This window comes from Ahaetulla prasina, chromosome 18 (assembly GCF_028640845.1).
Source record: "Ahaetulla prasina isolate Xishuangbanna chromosome 18, ASM2864084v1, whole genome shotgun sequence".
NCBI lineage: Eukaryota > Metazoa > Chordata > Lepidosauria > Squamata > Colubridae > Ahaetulla > Ahaetulla prasina.
The window spans coordinates 4,267,141-4,284,777 of NC_080556.1; the positions used below are offsets into that span (position 1 = coordinate 4,267,141).

A 17,637-nucleotide genomic window follows, 5' to 3' on the forward strand; every position below is an offset into this window, starting at 1 on the left:
AGAGAAAAAGAATGAGTGGGAGAGTGGGGGGAGAGAGGGAGAGAGAGAGACACAGAATGAAAGAGAGAATGAATGTGTGTGAGAGAATGAGGGGAGAGAGAAAGAAAGAGAATAAGAGTGAGAGAGAGAGAGAATGAGTGGGAGAGTGGGGGACAGGGAGAGAGAAAAGAGAGAATGAGTGAGAGAGAGGGGACAGAGGAGAGAGAAAAGAGTGGAGAGAGGGGACAGAGGAGAGAGAAAAGAGAGAGAGAGAAGGGGACAGAGGAGAGAGAAAAGAGAATGAGTGGGAGCGAGAGGAGAGAGAAAGAATGAGTGGTACAGGGGGACAGAGGAGAGAGAAAAGAGAGAATGAGTGGGAGCGAGAGGGAGAGAGAAAAAGAGAATGAGTGGGGGGGAGAAAGTATGAGTGGGAGGGAGAGAGAGAGAATGAGTGGGAGAGGGGCAAGAGGGAGGGAGAAAAAGAAAGAATGAGGGGGAGAGAAGGGAGACTTTCACCCCCCATCCCACTCTTTCTCTCTCCCTCTCTCCCACTCATTCTTTTTCTCTCCCCCCTCCCACTCATTATCTCTCTCTCACACACACCTTCTCCTTCTTTTATCTCCCTCTCCCCTCATTGTCTCCTTCTTTCTCTCCTTCTCCCCTTCTTTCTCCTTCTCCCCACTCATTCCTTTTCTTTCTCTCTCTCTCTCTCCCACTCATTCTTTCACACTTTCTCATTCTTTTATCTCCCATCTTCTCTCCCTCTTTCTCCCCTTCTTTCATTCTGTCTCCCCCCTCTCCCACTCATTCTCTTTCTCATTCTTTTTCTCTCTCTCACCCCTCTCCCACTTTCTCTTTAATTCTGTCTCCTTCTCTCCCCTCTCTCTCCCCCTCATTCTCTTTCTCTGTCTCTCTCTTTCATTCTGTCTCTTGTCAGCTTTGGAAGACATACTAGGCCGAAGACTTCTGCGCTGCCACTTTCCCATTTGTGGGAAAGTAGGAGGGGGGATTTGGTAGAAGGAGCCATTAGACATAACATTCTTCCTGCTGGCCAAGGTCAGGCCAGGACTGCATCTGGAGGAGGAGTGGTTGCAGTGATGTCTCCAGATGGGATGGTTGGCGACTGGAGCATGTGATCGGCAGAAGGGTCAGGGGGTGGTGGTTTTGAAGTGTGTTTCACTGAGGGAAGACCCGGCTCTCCCAGATTCGGATTTCCCCAGTTGTGCCAGTGTACCTGTCCTAGTAAGAGAACTTTGAAAGATGCTTGCTTCAGAGTCTTACCTTGAAGAGGGGGTTTTCTGGAACACTGACAGTCTCCTTCTCTCTCTCTCCCCCCCTCCCCACTATTCTCTTTCTCCTTCTCATCCCATGGGCCAGCCAGTGTCTTGGGGCCGAGAGGAAGTCAAGCATCTCCCTGAGAGACCGAGGTGCACGGAGCACAAGGGCCGGCGAGATCCAGCAAGAGACGAAGCTTTGCTTTCGCTCTGGAATATGGAGTGAATCTCCATTGCCCCCTCCCCTTCCCTTCCCAGGTGAGGAGTGACTGGGAAGGGAGGGCAAAGGGCGGGGACAGCCACTGGTGGGTTCAGCCGACAGGAAGCTACAGCAGCGGGAAGAAACAACCCGGGGTTCCCGCCACCCGTTGCTTTGGCCTGCTTGCACCACCATCTCCCTCCTTGCACCATTACCTCATTCCGGCCAGCGAGGGTTGCGCTACAAAGTTGAAAGTTGCACAAACCTCCCTCTACAGCTAGGATTTCCAGCCCCACCATGAGCTGCCTGGCCAGTCCCATATTCCAGAGCTCTAGTCACAGGACTGGCCATTGCTCATCCTGGAGCAGCTCCTTCACCCAGGTGCGCCACGGACCACCAAAATTTTCTCACGGACCACTAGTGGTCAGCGGACCTCCGGTTGGTGACCACTGCTCTGCTACACATTGATTAGCCTCTTTCAGGCCGCTATATCCAAAGTAGCCACTGGAGGGCATCCTTTCCATGCTCTGTGCTGTAGATCAGGGGTTCCACTTTTCGGACCTCAGCAACCACTAAATTCATAATTTTAAATCCCACGGACCACTAATATGAACTGCCTAATGACCAGTTGGGTGGGCATGGCTAGGTGGTCATGTGACTGGGTGGGCATGGCCAGCTCGCCCCCTCGCCCGGGCTCCTTAGGGCCCCAACAGGAAAGAGTTATTGGAGCTAAGCAGCCACCACGAGAAAGAGTTGGCAAAACAACTCAGTTCAAATTGGCTCTGACCAAGGAGGCTCAGCAGAAGAACCTTACTGAGGATTAGCAGCATAGGCTTTCCAAGCAGAGCGAGTGCAAGGCCAAGTACCGGCGCCTAGAGGCTCAGCCAGTTCCAGGCCAAGATGCAGTCCCACTGGAACGAGGCCCTCCGGCTCTTCGCCACCAGTGGTACTTACCTCCAGCCTTTGCCAAAAGCCCTGCACCAGGAGGCTGAAGCAGACCCCAAGTCAGAATTTCTGCCCCCCTCCGACCCACACAAGACTACCAGAAATGGGGAGACTCTCTGCAGCAACACAAACGTTCACTGCATGTATCCGGCCTAGGGGCCGTAGTTTGAGGACCCCTGATTTAGGGCAACATAAAAAATGCAAATAATTTTTCTGCGGACCACCAAAATTTTCTCACGGATCACCCGTTGGTGACCGCTACTATAGATGGTTTTAGTACTCCCTTTCAGATCCTAGTAAAAGAACCTCAGTAATCCACTTAACAACCATTTTTTAAAAAGTCGTAAAACAGCAAAATTCTCATCTCACTTAGCAACAGAAATTTTGAGTTCCATTGTGGTCTTAAGTCGAAGACTACCTGGAATCCCTTTTAGGCTGCTCTGCCTGAAATAACCACTGGAGGGCACTCTTTTTTTAAAAAATGCCTTCAAGAATGTTAACCCTTTGCCCTTCTCTGGTTTCGCTTTCTCCGTCTGGAACAGCTGACCCGTTTCCTTGAACACAAAATCGTGATGTGGTTGGGGTGATCACAATTTAGATTTGGGCTAAGCAACCAACTTGCTACAACCGGAGAGCTGGTGGGTTCCAGAACAATCGCGAGGCCTTTCCCGTCTCGTCCGACCTTCGTAGCTGCTTGGAGTCAGATTCCTAGAGATCTCAGCCTCTGCAATCCAGGTTGCTCTTCTCTTGGGTGCTGAAAATGCCCGCTTTGTGAGGCTAAGTAAGTCCCATCATGGATGACCGGCCATTCCCATCCAGCCCAAGGGACCTTCCTTTCTGACATCTTGGGTTTCTTGAATGGGAGGTTTGAGGGTACGCTGCCCCTGATCCAGGAGGCTCTCTTCACCTTCCGGCAAACAGTCCTACTTGCCTGAATTGGTTCCAATCTGACTCGGATCAAACCTGGAGCGTTGGGTTTCACTCTTATATTAACGCTTCCCGGGCCAATTTTTTAATCTTTTTGTCGAAATTACGCCTTGGGCTCCTTTCCTTTCCACTCAAGATGTCCACCGAGCCTCGTGGGGGGATTTCTAAGGCCAATTTCTATTTTCTGGGATTGCCTTCCCTCCTTCCTGGAATACAACTATCTAAAGGGCTGCCCCAAAGAAGAGAGGGTCAAGCTATTCTTTGCAGCAGCCGACAGCAGGACAAGAAGCAACAGGTGGAAACGAAACACGGAAAGAAGCAACCTGGAGAAATTTCCTGACAGTGAGAACCATTAACCAGTGGAACTGCTTTCCTCCAGAAGTCACGGGTGCCCCAAGACTGGAAGCTTTTAAAGATAGATTGGAAAAGCTATTCTGTCTCGAAATGGTACATCGTGTCCTGCTTGAGCAGGGGGGTTGGACTAGAAGACCGCCGAGGTCCCTTCCGACCCTGTGATTTCGGTTAACCAGCCCACCGATTTGGCCCCCTCATTAAGAGCCCCTCATTGCGAGACTCAAGTTCATTGTGGGGTAAGGAAGAAATGCTACCAGCCCATAGAAAAAAAAGGCTTGTGCAGAAGTGATGTATTTTTTGCCAGCAAACATTCACGACTTCATGTTGTGCACCTTCTCTCTCTCTCTCTCACACACACACACACACACACAAGCGCACACGTGCACACCCATCCCTCTCTCCATCAGGGCTTCCTTGGCCCATTAAGATCCCTTTTCCGTTCGCCTTCCCGACACCCAGGCTGGTGGGGCACCAACTCTGCTCTGGGCTGGCTCCTCCCTGCCGGGAGGGCGGAGCCAGATCCAGACCCCGCCTTTTAAAGTGCAAGAATATTGCTTTTCCGCGGGACGGAAGGAAACATGCTCTTTCGGGAAGATTGCTCCTCTTTTTGACACTGGAGAAAGCTAGGAAGGAAAAGCTCATTATCCCACATCTCCCAGCCCAAGTCTCTGTAGTTTGGATCTTCTCTCTGGCCCGCTCCGGATTTTCCCCGACCGAAGCAAAATTTGAACCCAGAGGAGAGAGGGGCAGGATAGCGGTGGGGGTGGGGGGTTTGGGGGGTGGCAAAGCCAGAGCCAGTCCTCAAACGAAGATCGGGATCCTCTCGCGGATGGCCTGTCGGCAGATGGGACAGACGTTCAAGGACACGCCGCACTCTTGGCACGACCCGTGTCCGCACTGGTAGATCATTCGGATCTGGCTGTCGATACAGATGGGGCAGGTGATCCGTTCCTCCATCTGCCGATAGCGGCTCTGTAAATCCTCCATGAGCTTCTGTTGGTTGGTGACCTCGGGGCCCGACCCACCGTCGACTTCAGAGTTGTCTGTGGCGGGGAGAGGAGAGGGGGGAGGCGTGAGATGCGGGAGGTGGTGTGAGAAAGGACGGAGACAGACAGACAGACAGACACACACCCTTTCTAAGCGTCTTTGCGTTCTGTGTGAATTTCCCAGCTGGCAGGTCAAGCTAAGATGTGACATGTGTTCAGTGTTGAATTCAGCCGGTTCAGACCGGTTCAAGCGAACCGGTAGTAGCGACCTGCGGGTGGGCCTGCCCACCTGCCCCGTCCTAGTTAGCCACATTTTTTAAGCCGCGAGCATGCGTGCAAGCCCCCCACATGCGCTCACATTTTTGGTGCGCGGCGAACCGGTGCTAAAATGATGTGAAACCAACCTCTGCAGGTGTGGTTTGGGGTTAAGGACAAAGCGGAAAAAAATCATTCTCAGCGAAAAAAAGACCAAAGTATGGAATTCCCCCATGATTTTTTTTACTGACTTGGGGGGGGAGCTTTTTTTTTTTTTTTGTCTTAACTGTGGTTTATCTCTCATTAGTTTCTGGAGTCTCTATTCTGGGGAGGGGACCGAAGACCGGGAGGGAGGTAAAAAAATCCAGAAATTGACTGAACCGATGTTGGGATTCCCAGGCTAGTTTAAACAGCATGTGGCTTTTTTGCAAACTGCGTGTACCACCTGACTAATGAACCTGAACAAAGTCGAAGGATAGCATTGGTGGGATTCACCCGACAAAATAACCCCTGGGCTTCAAGAAACATGCAAACAAGCAAATCGTGGCTTATAAAAATAAGAAAACCGACACTAGATATGCCCTTATGTTTCCAACTGATAAAAAATGCAACCCCCGAGGAAAACTGCAGGAGGAGGGCAAAGGAAAATGAAGATTTCTGTCTCATCACTGCTGAAGGCTGATTGTCATAATTAGATGTTCCCAATGCCGTTCTCTATTCCACACACCCGTTGGCTAAAAGCAAGGGAAACGCCCGCGAAGATATCAAGCGATCGTGCTCACCTTGTTTCAACTTTTTGGTAATGGTGACTTGGCATTTGATGCATTTCTTCATCCTTCTGGAACATTCTGTTTACAGGGAGAAGTTGAGAGAGGGGAAAAAGTTGGAAGAGACATTGTTTTATACGCAAGCTTCCAACAAACTCTCATTCTTTACTTTAGGGCAGGGGTGTCAAACACAAGGCCCACGGGCTGAATCTGGCTTGTGATGTGGTCGGTTCCAGCCTGCGGGGCAGGGGTGAAATGCTACTGGTTCGCACTGGTTCGGACGAACCGATAGTAAAAAAAAAATACCGGTTCATCTGAACAGGTATTTCCAACACTCAGCTGTGCCGCGCAATTTATATTCACTAAATTGCGTGGCACAGCTGTTCCCCTCCCCCCCGCTGTTCTACTTAACTTGTCAAGCCTCCTTTTTCCACGTGAAGCACGCGTTTGGTGCGCACTGTGTATGAACACGCACACAGTGTGCTTTTGGTGAGCACTGTGCGTGCGCGGGCAGCAAACCGGTGGCAATCCGTGGAGGATTTTAAAACTGCCGCAGGGCCGTCCTGGAAAATGTACAGAACCGGCCGCATCACTTTGGCCCGGTTTACCCGGTGCGAAGAGGAAACATGCCAGAAGTTTGGGGAGTGGCGGGTAAGCTAGTCACACCCACCCAGTCAGCCACCCCCCCCCCAAGGTCAACCACAGCCCTCAAATGAAATTGAGTTTGACACCCCTGATTTAGGGAGGGGGAAAAAACAGGAAGTAAGAAATAGAGGTTTCAAGTTACAGGATACGGGAGTTAAACGCAGCGGTACCTTCGCACACGATGCTGTGTTGGCAGGGGAAGAAGAGGACAAGAAGCGCCAGTTCCGAGCAAACCAAGCACTCTGAAGGGGCAACCACTTTTGGCACGCTGAGGTTCGTCATGGTGTTGGGGGTGGTGTGGACTCTTCTCAGGCTGCTGGTCATGGTGGAGCTCTCGAAGGAGTCCTGCTGCTCTCTGGGACAGAAAGAGGCCGTGTAAGATTAGACAGCAGCATGGCCTGGTCAGGGGTGGAGTAGCGCGGTGGCCTAGAGGTGGAGCTCTCGCCTCACAATCAGGAGGCTTGTGAGTTCGATCCTAGGTAGAGGCAGATATTTCTCTCTCCGGGCACAATAAGAATATAACTGCTGAACAAAACTCTGCATCGGTGACAGGAAAGGCATCCGGCCAGTAAACACTCTGCTAGCTCCATTGAGTTGAGGCAGATATTTCTCTCTCTGGCCACACTGGCCACACTTCACATATCTGCTGAACTAAACTCTGCACTGGCAACAGGAAGGGCATCCGGCCAATAAAACACTCTGCTAGCTCCATTCGTTTGCCCAGACTCTGCCCCGCATGGGATTATGGGGTCGTTAAAAGATGATGATGGGCTGGTCAGGGGTGGCTGCAATTTAGCAGAACCCAACATCTTTTGACAGTTAAGCCCCGCTCATGAGAGGGGGGGGGTCCAAGGGCTGTTCGGAGTGCCACAGTAGGGCCCCAATTTTGAAAGGGGAGCCATGCTGAGTGGTCCAGAAGGGGTGCAACCTCATGCAAACTACGTCTCCAATTTTTGCAGCGAATATTAAAAGCCGGACTATTTCTGATCTCGGAATGGAGAAGTTGGCACCGACCCTCACCTGTATTTCTGGGAGAAGTTCTGGATCAGGAGTGCAATGCTCCCATCCAAGACGAGGTCAAGCGGAGATTTGCCCCGGTGGTTGGCATAGTTGATGTCGGCCCCTTGCTGGGCCAGGTAGCAGGCCAGGGCAGTTCCCACATTCAGTTTGGTGTTGCCGAGGAAACCGGAGGCCTGGAGCTGCGGAAGGATGGAGACAGGAAGAACTATGGGTGCCAAAGAATTTGGGATGAGAGAACCATCGAGGGGAAAGAAGAAGGAAGCTGTTAAAAGAGGGGTTTGGAGAAGTGATTGCAGTCTAAGAGATAGAATGAAGGGTTTAGGAGGGGGGGGGGAAACAGATTAACTCTGCCTCAATTTCACTTCTTGAGCTGGCCTACCTCGTAGGGCTGTGTTTTGAGAAGAAAGAGATACTTGGGTAAAACTTTTATTAGCTTCAAAGTGCCAACTAAAAACTTTATACAGGTAGACTTACAACCATTCATTTACTGACTGTTCATAGTTACAACTGCACTGAAAAAAACTAACTTATGTCCGTTTTTCACACTTATATGACTATTGCAGCATCCCCAGGGTCATCGCATGATCAAAACTGGGACACTTCGGAAAGGGCTCGTATTTATGACGGTCGCAGTGTCCCAGGGTCATGCAATCGCCTTTTAAGAACTTCTGACAAGTGAAGGCTACTTCCGCTGACGGCCGTCTGCCTGCAATTTGGCAGTTTGACTCTCACCAGGCTCAAGGTTGACTCAGCCTTCCGTCCTTCCAAGGTCGGTAAAATGAGGACCCAGATTGTTGGGGGCCAGAGGCTGACTCTGTAAACCACTTAGAGGGGCTGTAAAAGCACTGTGAAGTGGTACGTAAGTCTAAGGGCTATTCCTTCCTTTCTTCCTTCCTTCCTTCCTTCCTTCCTTTCTCCCTCCCTCCCTGTGGTTAGAATGCAGTACTGAAGGCTAACTCTGCCCACTGCCAGGAGTTCTCTCCTGACCATCTCAAGGTTGACTCAGCCTTCCGTCCTTCCGAGGTCAGTAAAACGAGGACCCAGATTCTTGGAGGCAATAGGTTGACTCTATAAACCGCTTAGAAAGGGCCGTAAAGCACCTGGAAGTGGTAGATAAGTCTAAGTGCTATTGCTATTGCCAGTTTTCCACATAATGAGCACAGAAGTGGACGGGAACGGAAAAAGTTTCGGGCAAACCTAGAACTCACAACCCTAATCTTAAAACACAAACTGAAGGATGAGCCCTGGGGCCCTTTGTCTTCGGACACCCCTTGATGGGTTTAACGTTCAGCTTCCTCATCCCTGTCCCGGCAAGGGAACCCCAAAAGCCCTAAATGCTGAACCCCGCTTTCCCCGGCTCTGCGTTCGAAATCTTCTCTCTCTCTCTCTCACCTTGGAGAAGAGGCTGTCTTCCTGGTCTGACTGCTCATCGACCAGGACGGACACCAGATGCTCCCTCTCCAAAATGATGTGCATGGCGGTGTCGCCGTCCTCGTCTTCGGCATTGACGTCGGCACCTTCGCTCACCAGCAGCTGCACCATCTCCACGTGGCCCTGGGTGACGGCTAGATGCAGGGGCGTCTGGTTGCGGTTGTTCTTGAGGTTCACATCGCAGCGGCCCTGAGGGGACCAGGAGAGGACCCACAACCTTTTAATTCTACAAAACGGACCCTCCTTTTTTTTTGACAGCGGGAAGTTTTAATCTCGGGGAGAGGCGGACGTTTATTTTCTCCTAAAGCAGGGGGTCTCCAACCTTGGCAACTTTAAGACTTGTGGACTTCAACTCCCAGAGTTCCTCAGCCAGCAAAGCTGACTGAAGAATTCTGGGAGTTGAAGTCCACAAGCCTTAAAGCAAAGCTGGCTGAGGAACTCTGGGAGTTGAAGTCCACAAGTCTTAAAGTTGCCAAGGTTGGAGACCCCTGTCCTAAAGGGTTGTGTGCTGCTGATCCTCTTCTACAGTAAGACTGGCTTTTGTGCAGGTAGTCCTCGGTACTTATGACCATCCGTTCAGCGGCCATTTGAAATTACAACGGTGCTGAAGAAACTAATGACCTGTGGCCATCTGATCAAAGTTCAGGCACTTGGCAGGCCATCCAAACTTATAACTGGCCACTTAAGCACCACCATGACTTGCGACCAAAATTCTGAGCTCAATTGTGGTCATAAGTCAAGGACTACTCACATTTCCCCCCCACCAGGAAACTCAAAGAGCCTTTCTTCCTTCCATTGACAAAAAAATTAGCCAAGCCAAAAAAAAGCATTATTTTTGCCTTGCTAGCAATGCTGCCTCAAGAGAGAGTTGGGGTGAATGTTTCAGAAAGCTCCCCGCCCCCCAATTTAGCCTGGCCTTAGACTCTAAACAAAGCAGGCCTGATTGGGAGACCACTAGGAGATCACAGGCTTCTAAATATAAATAGCATCCTCAGCTGGTTTGGGCAGACATCTTCCCCAAACACAGAAAGCTTCCACCCTCTTATCACCCCAATAGTTTCTCCCTCCGTTCACCTCTTTGATTAATATCTCTGCCACCTCTTTGTGATTGTTGAGGGCAGCGAGATGCAGAGCCGTGAAGCCATCGTCCTTTTTGGCGTCCACCAACTGCCGAGCTCTTGCTAGGATCTTCTTGATCGCTCTGACAAGAGGAGAGAGAAGAGGACAGCAAAGGGTTGGGGTGGGGTGGAGAGAAAAAAGACACGGAAGAAAAGAAGAAAAAAACTGCGCATTTAGGGTACGGATTGTCATAAAGAGAGAGTCTACATTACAGAAGTCCCTCCTGGCATTAAAGAGGCATATTCTGAGATAAGGAAAATCTACCTAAACCTACGATGTAGGCATGAATATAGTTTTAAAAACAAAACAAAACATGAGCCCAGCCATCCCCAGAAGTGATTTTGGTATCTGCTCCGCCAATTCTGTAGGATCACCTCCGCCGTTGGGTCTTCAGGCTTCCCAAAATCCCGAAATAATGCTGCCAGAGGTGAAAAAAAGATTACAGGATCCACAATTTGAGTCGGTCACCGGGACCAGAGATTTAAGTCTTCCAAGCTTTCGGATTCTTGCTGGAGCCCATTCTCAGGGAACACCCCACCCCCCTCTCCACGTTCTAGAGAGAGAGAGAGTCCGAAAGCTCAGAAGATTAAATCTCCAGTCTCGGTGACAAACCCAGATTGGGTATCCTGGGAGACATATATTCGCCTTCGTTCGTTGCTAAAAGATTGCCTTGCCTTTATTATGGCACCTTTAGAAAGGTTTACCTGCCATTTAAATGATGCATGCAAGCCTTTCAAACTTTATTTGGATGGAGATCTCTTTGAAAGCAGTGCCTTCTTTTCAGATTTCAAAGCCAATCCCCTTCCAAGCCGCCTTCCCCTGCCTCCCACTTCTCTGCTCCTTGCATAATTCTCTTGGCAGGCCAAATGACCTCAAAAAAATGAGATGCTTCGCCGACATTTCTGCGGCAGGCAGTTTTTGCCTGGGATCTTAAAAGCCTGCCTGTCCCTCACATCCTGGAAGTCAACTCCGATTACATCGCGCGTCACTCGTGGCTTGCTTACAGCTTGTTTCCTTTCAGGGCCGCGTGGTGCAACAGGTTAAACCCTTGTTGATTCTGGATCGTAAAATCGATGCCGGGGACCTCAGTGAGGGCTTCGATGATGCACTTGAAGTCGGCTGTGATGGCGTAATGAAGGGGGGTGTCGCCCGAAGTACCCTGAAGGGACAGAGAAGACGTCAACGTAGCCAAACTGCGTTGAATTCTTACTTTACGTTTTGTGTTTGTTTTTTAAAAAAGGCAACCTTCCACTCAAGCTGAACCCAAAAGCGAAAACAAATTTAAAAAAAAAAAAAAATTCTGGATGGGAGACCACTCGGAGATGCTCAAGGGTTTCTGAGCTGCGATTCCCCCAAACCGGAGGACTCACCGGCAAATTCACGTCACAGTTGTTTTCGCACAAGGCTTTCACAACCTCCGTGAAGCCATGGTTGACAGAAACGTACAAGGCCGTGCACCGGGCGGTGTTCAAAATATTCGGGTTGGCCCCTTTGCTGACAAGGAGCCGGGCGACGTCCGCTTGATTCCTGGTTCGCACAAAAGTGTTAAGTGGCAAAGACGCAAGGGAGGGGAGGAGAAACTAATTAGAAATAAAATCCTTCCCCTGCCACACTCATTTCTTTGGTTTTTTTAAAGATGGAAAAAGTGAAGAATCTATCTATCTATCTATCTATCTATCTATCTATCTATCTATCTATCTATCTATCTATCTATCATCTATCTATCAACTCCTACCCTCAAAACGACGCTATAGAGCACTGCACACCAGAACAACTAGACACAAGAACAGTTTTTTCCCGAAGGCCATCACTCTGCTAAACAAATAATTCCATCAACACTGTTAGACTATTTACTGAATCTGCACTACTATTAATCGTCTCATAGTTCCCATCACCAATCTCTTTCCACTTATGACTGTATGACTATCACTTGTTGCTGGCAATCCTTATGATTTATATTGATATATTGATCATCAATTGTGTTGTAAATGTTGTACCTTGATGAACGTATCTTTTCTTTTATGTACACTGAGAGCATATGCACCAAGACAAATTCCTTGTGTGTCCAATCACACTTGGCCAATAAAATTCTATTCTATTCTATTCTATTCTATTCTATTCTATTCTATTCTATTCTATTCTATTCTACTCTACTGTAATAGCACTTATATACCACTTCACAATGCTCTACAGCCCTCTCTAAGTGGTTTACAAAGTCAGCCCATAGCCCCCAACAATCTAGGTCCTCATTTTATTGACCTCAGAAGGATGGAAGGCTGAGTCAACCTTGAGCCAGTCGGTCAGGATCGAACTGCTGCCAATGAGCAGAGCCAAGCCCTGCAATGCTGCATTCTAACCACTGACCGCCCACCCCAGAGCTCCTAAGAATGCTAAGCCGTCTTCCCCATCTACCCTCTACTCTTCTCCCACCCCATCTCCACTGTCACCAGCTCCCATTAAGTTACAGTGAGAAATAGGGGACCTCAAAGGGCAGCTGTTTTGGACCAGCTTTTATCTAGCATCCCATCATGGTCCATGGAAGAAGCTAGCTACGTTAACAAGCTAAGGTCGGAAGTATAACTCTGAGGACGATAGCTTTTTTTCTCCTCATCCCTCCCCATCCCTTCTTCCATTTCTTTTGGAAAAAGTGTCTCCTCATCCCCATCCCCGTATCCCTTCTCACAGCTATGCTCCCTGCAAGGGGAGCACTGCCCCATAGCTCTCAGCGAGAGCCACTTACCCAAAGGCTGCGTAATGCAGGGCCGTGTCCCCTTCTTCATCCCACAGGTCAATGTTTGCATGGGCTTGCACTAAGAGCTTCACCACTTCCATCTGCCCCACGTACGAAGCCACCTGCAAGGCCGTCCTGCCCTGGTTCTGCACGTCCACCTGGGGAAGGGATTTAGCATCTGTTACAGGATTGGCCAGCTGACCCTCTCAAGGCCAGTCTCTGGCTTGTTTTAACAGGGCCGGCGCAGGCGAGGGGGTGTCATTTCCCCCATTCATCGGAATTGTTCTGACCTAGACTTCCTGAGACAGTAAAAAGCACACACTTAGTCCCCAAAACCCTCTTTTTATTTCAACGGCTGTGAATTCTGTTCATTCACAACCCGTAATGAGTCACAAATAGTTTGTAAAGAGTCCAACACAGTCCTTCGGGATAAGGCTGATAAGCACCCACCTTTATCTCCCTTTGACACGCTGCCAAAGACCAGTGTTGTGGCTTCAGCCCCCCCACCCCCCACCCCGGGCCTGGCCTCCTGCCAGAAAGTGACTCAGAGAGTGAGGGGGAAGGGCCGTCAGGGCTCCCCTCTGCAGGGCCGGCCTCTCTGGATCAGCTCCAGAAGCCAGAAGCAGGCCAGGTGGAAGAGGTGACGAGGCCTCTGTCTCCTGTATCTCCCCCCGCCCAGGCAACGCTTCCAGACCCAGCTGTGGACAATCAGTCCTGGTTAGATCCCCGGTTTCGTAGACAAGGGAGGCGGGAACAACAGAAGGGGTGGAGCAGGCCTAGAAAGTGCTGAGTCACGGAGCCACACCCCACAGGGTATAAAAGCAGGAGGGGCTGCTCTACTACTTCGTGACGGACAAACCAAACTGACTGGAGAAAACTTGAGCTGAACTATTTGACTGAGCATTTGGCTTGGATTGCTGTTTGTTCCTGACTTCCTGGTTGCTCCGGTAACGAGCTTCTGACACACCGGCATCAAGGAAGATAAAGAAAACCTTGGCAGACAATAGCTGGTTTGCTGCCAGAGCTGATAGCTGCCGTGCACTAAATTGCCGGCTAATTGAGTCAGTTCACGTGTCTCCCGAACTGAGGTGGGGGGACAGAACAACCTAATTGGCAATTAGCTTTGCAAGGTCACACGGAGCAGAGTCAAAACGGAGCTTCAGAATTTAAACAGACCAGCATGAACCAGACTTTATGTCTTATGGGAGGGGCCAATCATCTCCAAGCCTTACTCCCGTGTCACCCCTTTTGTCTTAACTGTTCTTGCCTTCTGGCAGCCCTGCGCATGCATAAACTGGGAACAGGCTCCCCCTGTTCCTCTGCCTCGCTGACGTCAGACTGGAGGCTCCGGAGTCAGCACATAACTCCCAGATGGCCCTGGCCCCCTGTCTGCCTCCGATGCAGAGCCCTCCTCCGAGCCTTCCCCAGACTCCAGGACTGACCCATGTTCCTCCCCAACCTCCTCACTGTCTGACTCTGCCGCTAGATCCGCAGGCCAGGCTAGATCCGCAGACCACAACAGGAATCTGACTCAGGGAACATTCTTCAAGAGTAGAATTACTTGCCTTGTCAGGGTACTTCTGAATCAAGTCCCGAACTTTGCTGATGTTCCCGTGGGCTGCCTCAACCACCAGGCGGCCTGGGCTATCGGCCTCGCTTTTTTGGGAGAGTAATCGTCCCACCACAGACACCAAGGAACCTATGAAAAAGGAACAAAAATATCAGCAGCCAGTTGAGAGGGCCCAGCGCAGGGCTTCACGGTCTAAACTGTCCAATTTTGGGGGGCACCTGATTCATATTTATGATGGTTGCAGAGTCCCCAGTTCATGTGATCCCCTTTTGCGACCTTCTAACAAGCAATCGATGGGAATGCCGGATTCATTTAACAACCATGCTGCTACTAACTTCACAACTCCAGTGATCCACTGAACAGCGGTGGCCCAGAAAGGCCGTAAATCAGGGCAAAATTCACTTAACAAAAGTCTCACTTAGCAACAGAAATTTTGGGCTCAATTGTGTTCGTAAGTCAAGGATTATCTGTATGTTTAGAAGAGTTAGTAATAAAAAGAAACAAGTCCATCAAAGAATGCATTGGCTGGACCCCATCAGAGCCGACACCAGCCAGAGCATGGAAAAACTCAAAGAAGCATGAAAGATTTGATCAGAATTAAACACAACTTAATATATAACCTTATTTTCATTTCCCAGGCAATTTTAACTGAAAAGCTTTTGAAAATATTTAGTGCTGCACCCCAAGCTAATTTCTGATGTACCAAATATTACAGAATGGTGATTTCCCCCAAATTCTCCTCGCCCTCTGCCCTCCCCCCCCTTTTTTTTTTTTGCAAAGAATCGAGATTAAAAGCTTTGCCCTCACTTTTCGATTCCCTGGTATCCTGAGTGGTCATCAGGTTTGCATCTTCCTCTCTCTGGTAGGCTGTCAGGCAGGCTGGGTTGAAGGTCCAGGACTGGCCGGAGAAAGAGACACGCAAATCTCCATCCCCAAAGATTTTGATCACCTTACCAATGTGGCCTAGGATCTGTAAACCGGAAAAAAGAAACGGAGTTCGTGGTGAACTCTTGCAGGCAGCCAAAGCGAAAGGAGAGTGTTGTGGCCCGCCAGCAGCCAGTAGAGCTGGCAGCAGATTCAGATAGTGAGGAGGTCGGGGAGGAACATGGACCAGTCCTGGAGTCTGGGGAAGGCTCTGATGAGGGCTCTGTATCGGAGGCAGAGAGGGGGCCAGGGCCGTCTCACAGTTATCAACTGCCTTCGGAGTCAGACATCAGTGAGGCAGACGAACAGCTGCAGCCTGTTGCTACTGTGCACCTGTGCAGAGTTGCCAGACGAAGGAAACAGCTAAAGATCAAGGGTCAACTTGGGAGTAAAGCCACAGGTGGACGATGAATGGCTCCTCCCAGAGGGAATAAAAGAGGAGCAAAAGGGGAGTGGAGTTTGCAGGAGACAATTAGTTTGCTTAATTGGTTCGTGACTCTATTGAGACTCCTTGCCAAGTTTTGAAGATACCGGCCTGGCAGCTCTCCAAGCCAGATAAGGTCTGTGACTGTAAATTCTCTCTTGAAAGACTTTGCTGGATGCGAATGAGAGGAATTCCCAGTAACTTAATAAAAAGGGTTTTTTGTCGGGATAAGGAGTCTGCTTCATGCTCTTGAGAAGCCTAGGTCAGAACAGAGAGTAAAAAAAATGCAAAGGTCATTTGTATTCTGGCCTCTCCTATCAGCTCCTTGGTTCGGTTGAAAAAGTGTCGAGGACATGGTCGAAGTGGTTTTAAATTTAGATCGATGCAAGGAAAGGGATGAAAAAGGGGGGGGGTTAAGGGAAGGGAGCTCACCGCTGTCATCTCGTCCGTCCATTCTCCGTGACCGGCTTGCAGCTGTTTCACTGTTTCCATGTCATCGATCACCCTCACGACATCATCCACCCAGAAAGTGTTAAGCTACAAGGGAGAAGAAAGGAAGGCAGGTTTATTTTGTTTTACATTTTCTTGCTTGGGGCTTGGGACAGAGGGAATGAGGAAATGGGATTTTCTAAGCCGGGGGGGGGGGTCAAATTCAAGGCCTGGGTGCTTAGATCGGGCCCGTGGGGCCACACTGGAAACAGCAAAGGACCAGCCCGCAGCGCCTCTGCCACCAAAAATGGACCTCGGGAGGGCCGCCTGTTTTCGCTGGCAGAGAGTTGTAGGAGGCCGTTGCAGCTGAAAAAGGGGCTCGGGAGCCCATTTTCTCTGGCAGATCGCTTGGGCCGCCACAGGCGCCCCCAACATGAGTGATGTTGAGCCAGCCATGCCCACCCCAGCCCCCCAAGGTCAAACACAACCCCGATGCGGCCCTCAATGAAATCGAGTTTGACACCCCTGCTCTAAAGAGATGAATTCTCTAAACTGCGGGCATTCTCTAAGGAGATTTCCTGGTGGTCTTCCTTCCCAGTGCTAAATACCCAACCTGGCTTAGCATTTCGAGTTCGGCCAGGATAGGTTAAGGAGCTGCCTCCTGGCTGGGTTATATTTTTACTAGCTAAGATACTGATTTCACTCTTTCAAATCAGGTCTCTGTTCTACCCAGAGAGTTCCATTTTAAAGAATACAGGAAGTCCTCAGCGTACGACCACAGCTGAGCCCAAAGTTTCCTTCGCTAAGCGAGACACTTGTTAAGTGTTGCCCCATTTTACGGCATTCCTTGCAGTAAGTGGATTAGTGCAGTTGTGAAGTTAGTCACACGGTTAAGTGAATCCATCTTCCCCGCTGACTTCACTTTGTCAGAAGGTTGCAAAAGGGGATCCACACAACCTCCGGGACTCTGCGACCATCGTAAGTATGAGTCAGCGAACAAGCATCTGAATTTTGATCACCTGACCATGGGGATGCTGCAGCGGTCGCTAAGTGTGAAAAAGGGTCTTAAGTCCTTTTCAGTGCTGCTGTCACTCTGAATGGTCACTAAGTGAATCACTGTAAGGGGAGAACTACCTGTAATACATATTCAGCTGTACATAAAGGCCAGTGAATTATTTAACTCAAGTCATGGTTAGAGTGGGAGGGATTGGAAAACTCCTTTCTAGGAAAATCCAATATATTTCACCCATCTGAGGGGGGAAAAAAATCCCTTTTTTCTGCTGTGTCAGCCCACATTCTGAATTTTAGAATCATTTATTATTATTATTATTATTATTTATTATTATTATTTATTCAATTTTTATACCACCCTTCTCCCGAAGGACTCAGGGCGGTGTACAGCCAAGATAAAACAAAACAATACAAAAATATACAATTTAAAATACAAATGAAAAAACTTATTATAAAGGTGGCCTAAAAACTTTAAAAATATATAAAACTAAAAACCCCATTAAAATTAGTAATAAATTTAAAACCAATAAAATTTAGGCCAGCCCCGCGCGAATAAATAGATGTGTTTTCAATTCGCGGCGGAAGGTCCGAAGGTCAGGTATTTGGCGTAAACCAGGAGGAAGTTCGTTCCAGAGGGTGGGAGCCCC

General features: G+C 49.4%; 1 protein-coding gene across 2 annotated transcripts in view; it reads right to left on the reverse strand.

The window, feature by feature from the left end:
- Positions 1-4,269: 4,269 nt before the first annotated feature.
- The window catches only part of MIB2 (MIB E3 ubiquitin protein ligase 2), a 31,748-nt gene continuing 18,380 nt past the window's right edge, over positions 4,270-17,637 (reverse strand). For both annotated transcript variants that reach the window (XM_058161306.1, XM_058161304.1), the window contains 12 exons: positions 15,983-16,087; positions 15,010-15,172; positions 14,198-14,331; positions 12,642-12,790; positions 11,272-11,428; positions 10,906-11,060; positions 9,857-9,983; positions 8,744-8,971; positions 7,352-7,530; positions 6,502-6,686; positions 5,702-5,767; positions 4,270-4,721 (listed from right to left, as the gene is read on the reverse strand). In XM_058161306.1, coding sequence (XP_058017289.1) covers positions 4,480-4,721; positions 5,702-5,767; positions 6,502-6,686; positions 7,352-7,530; positions 8,744-8,971; positions 9,857-9,983; positions 10,906-11,060; positions 11,272-11,428; positions 12,642-12,790; positions 14,198-14,331; positions 15,010-15,172; positions 15,983-16,087 — 1,890 coding nt within the window. In that variant the 3' untranslated portion in view covers positions 4,270-4,479. The remainder of the gene's footprint in view (positions 4,722-5,701; positions 5,768-6,501; positions 6,687-7,351; positions 7,531-8,743; positions 8,972-9,856; positions 9,984-10,905; positions 11,061-11,271; positions 11,429-12,641; positions 12,791-14,197; positions 14,332-15,009; positions 15,173-15,982; positions 16,088-17,637) is intronic.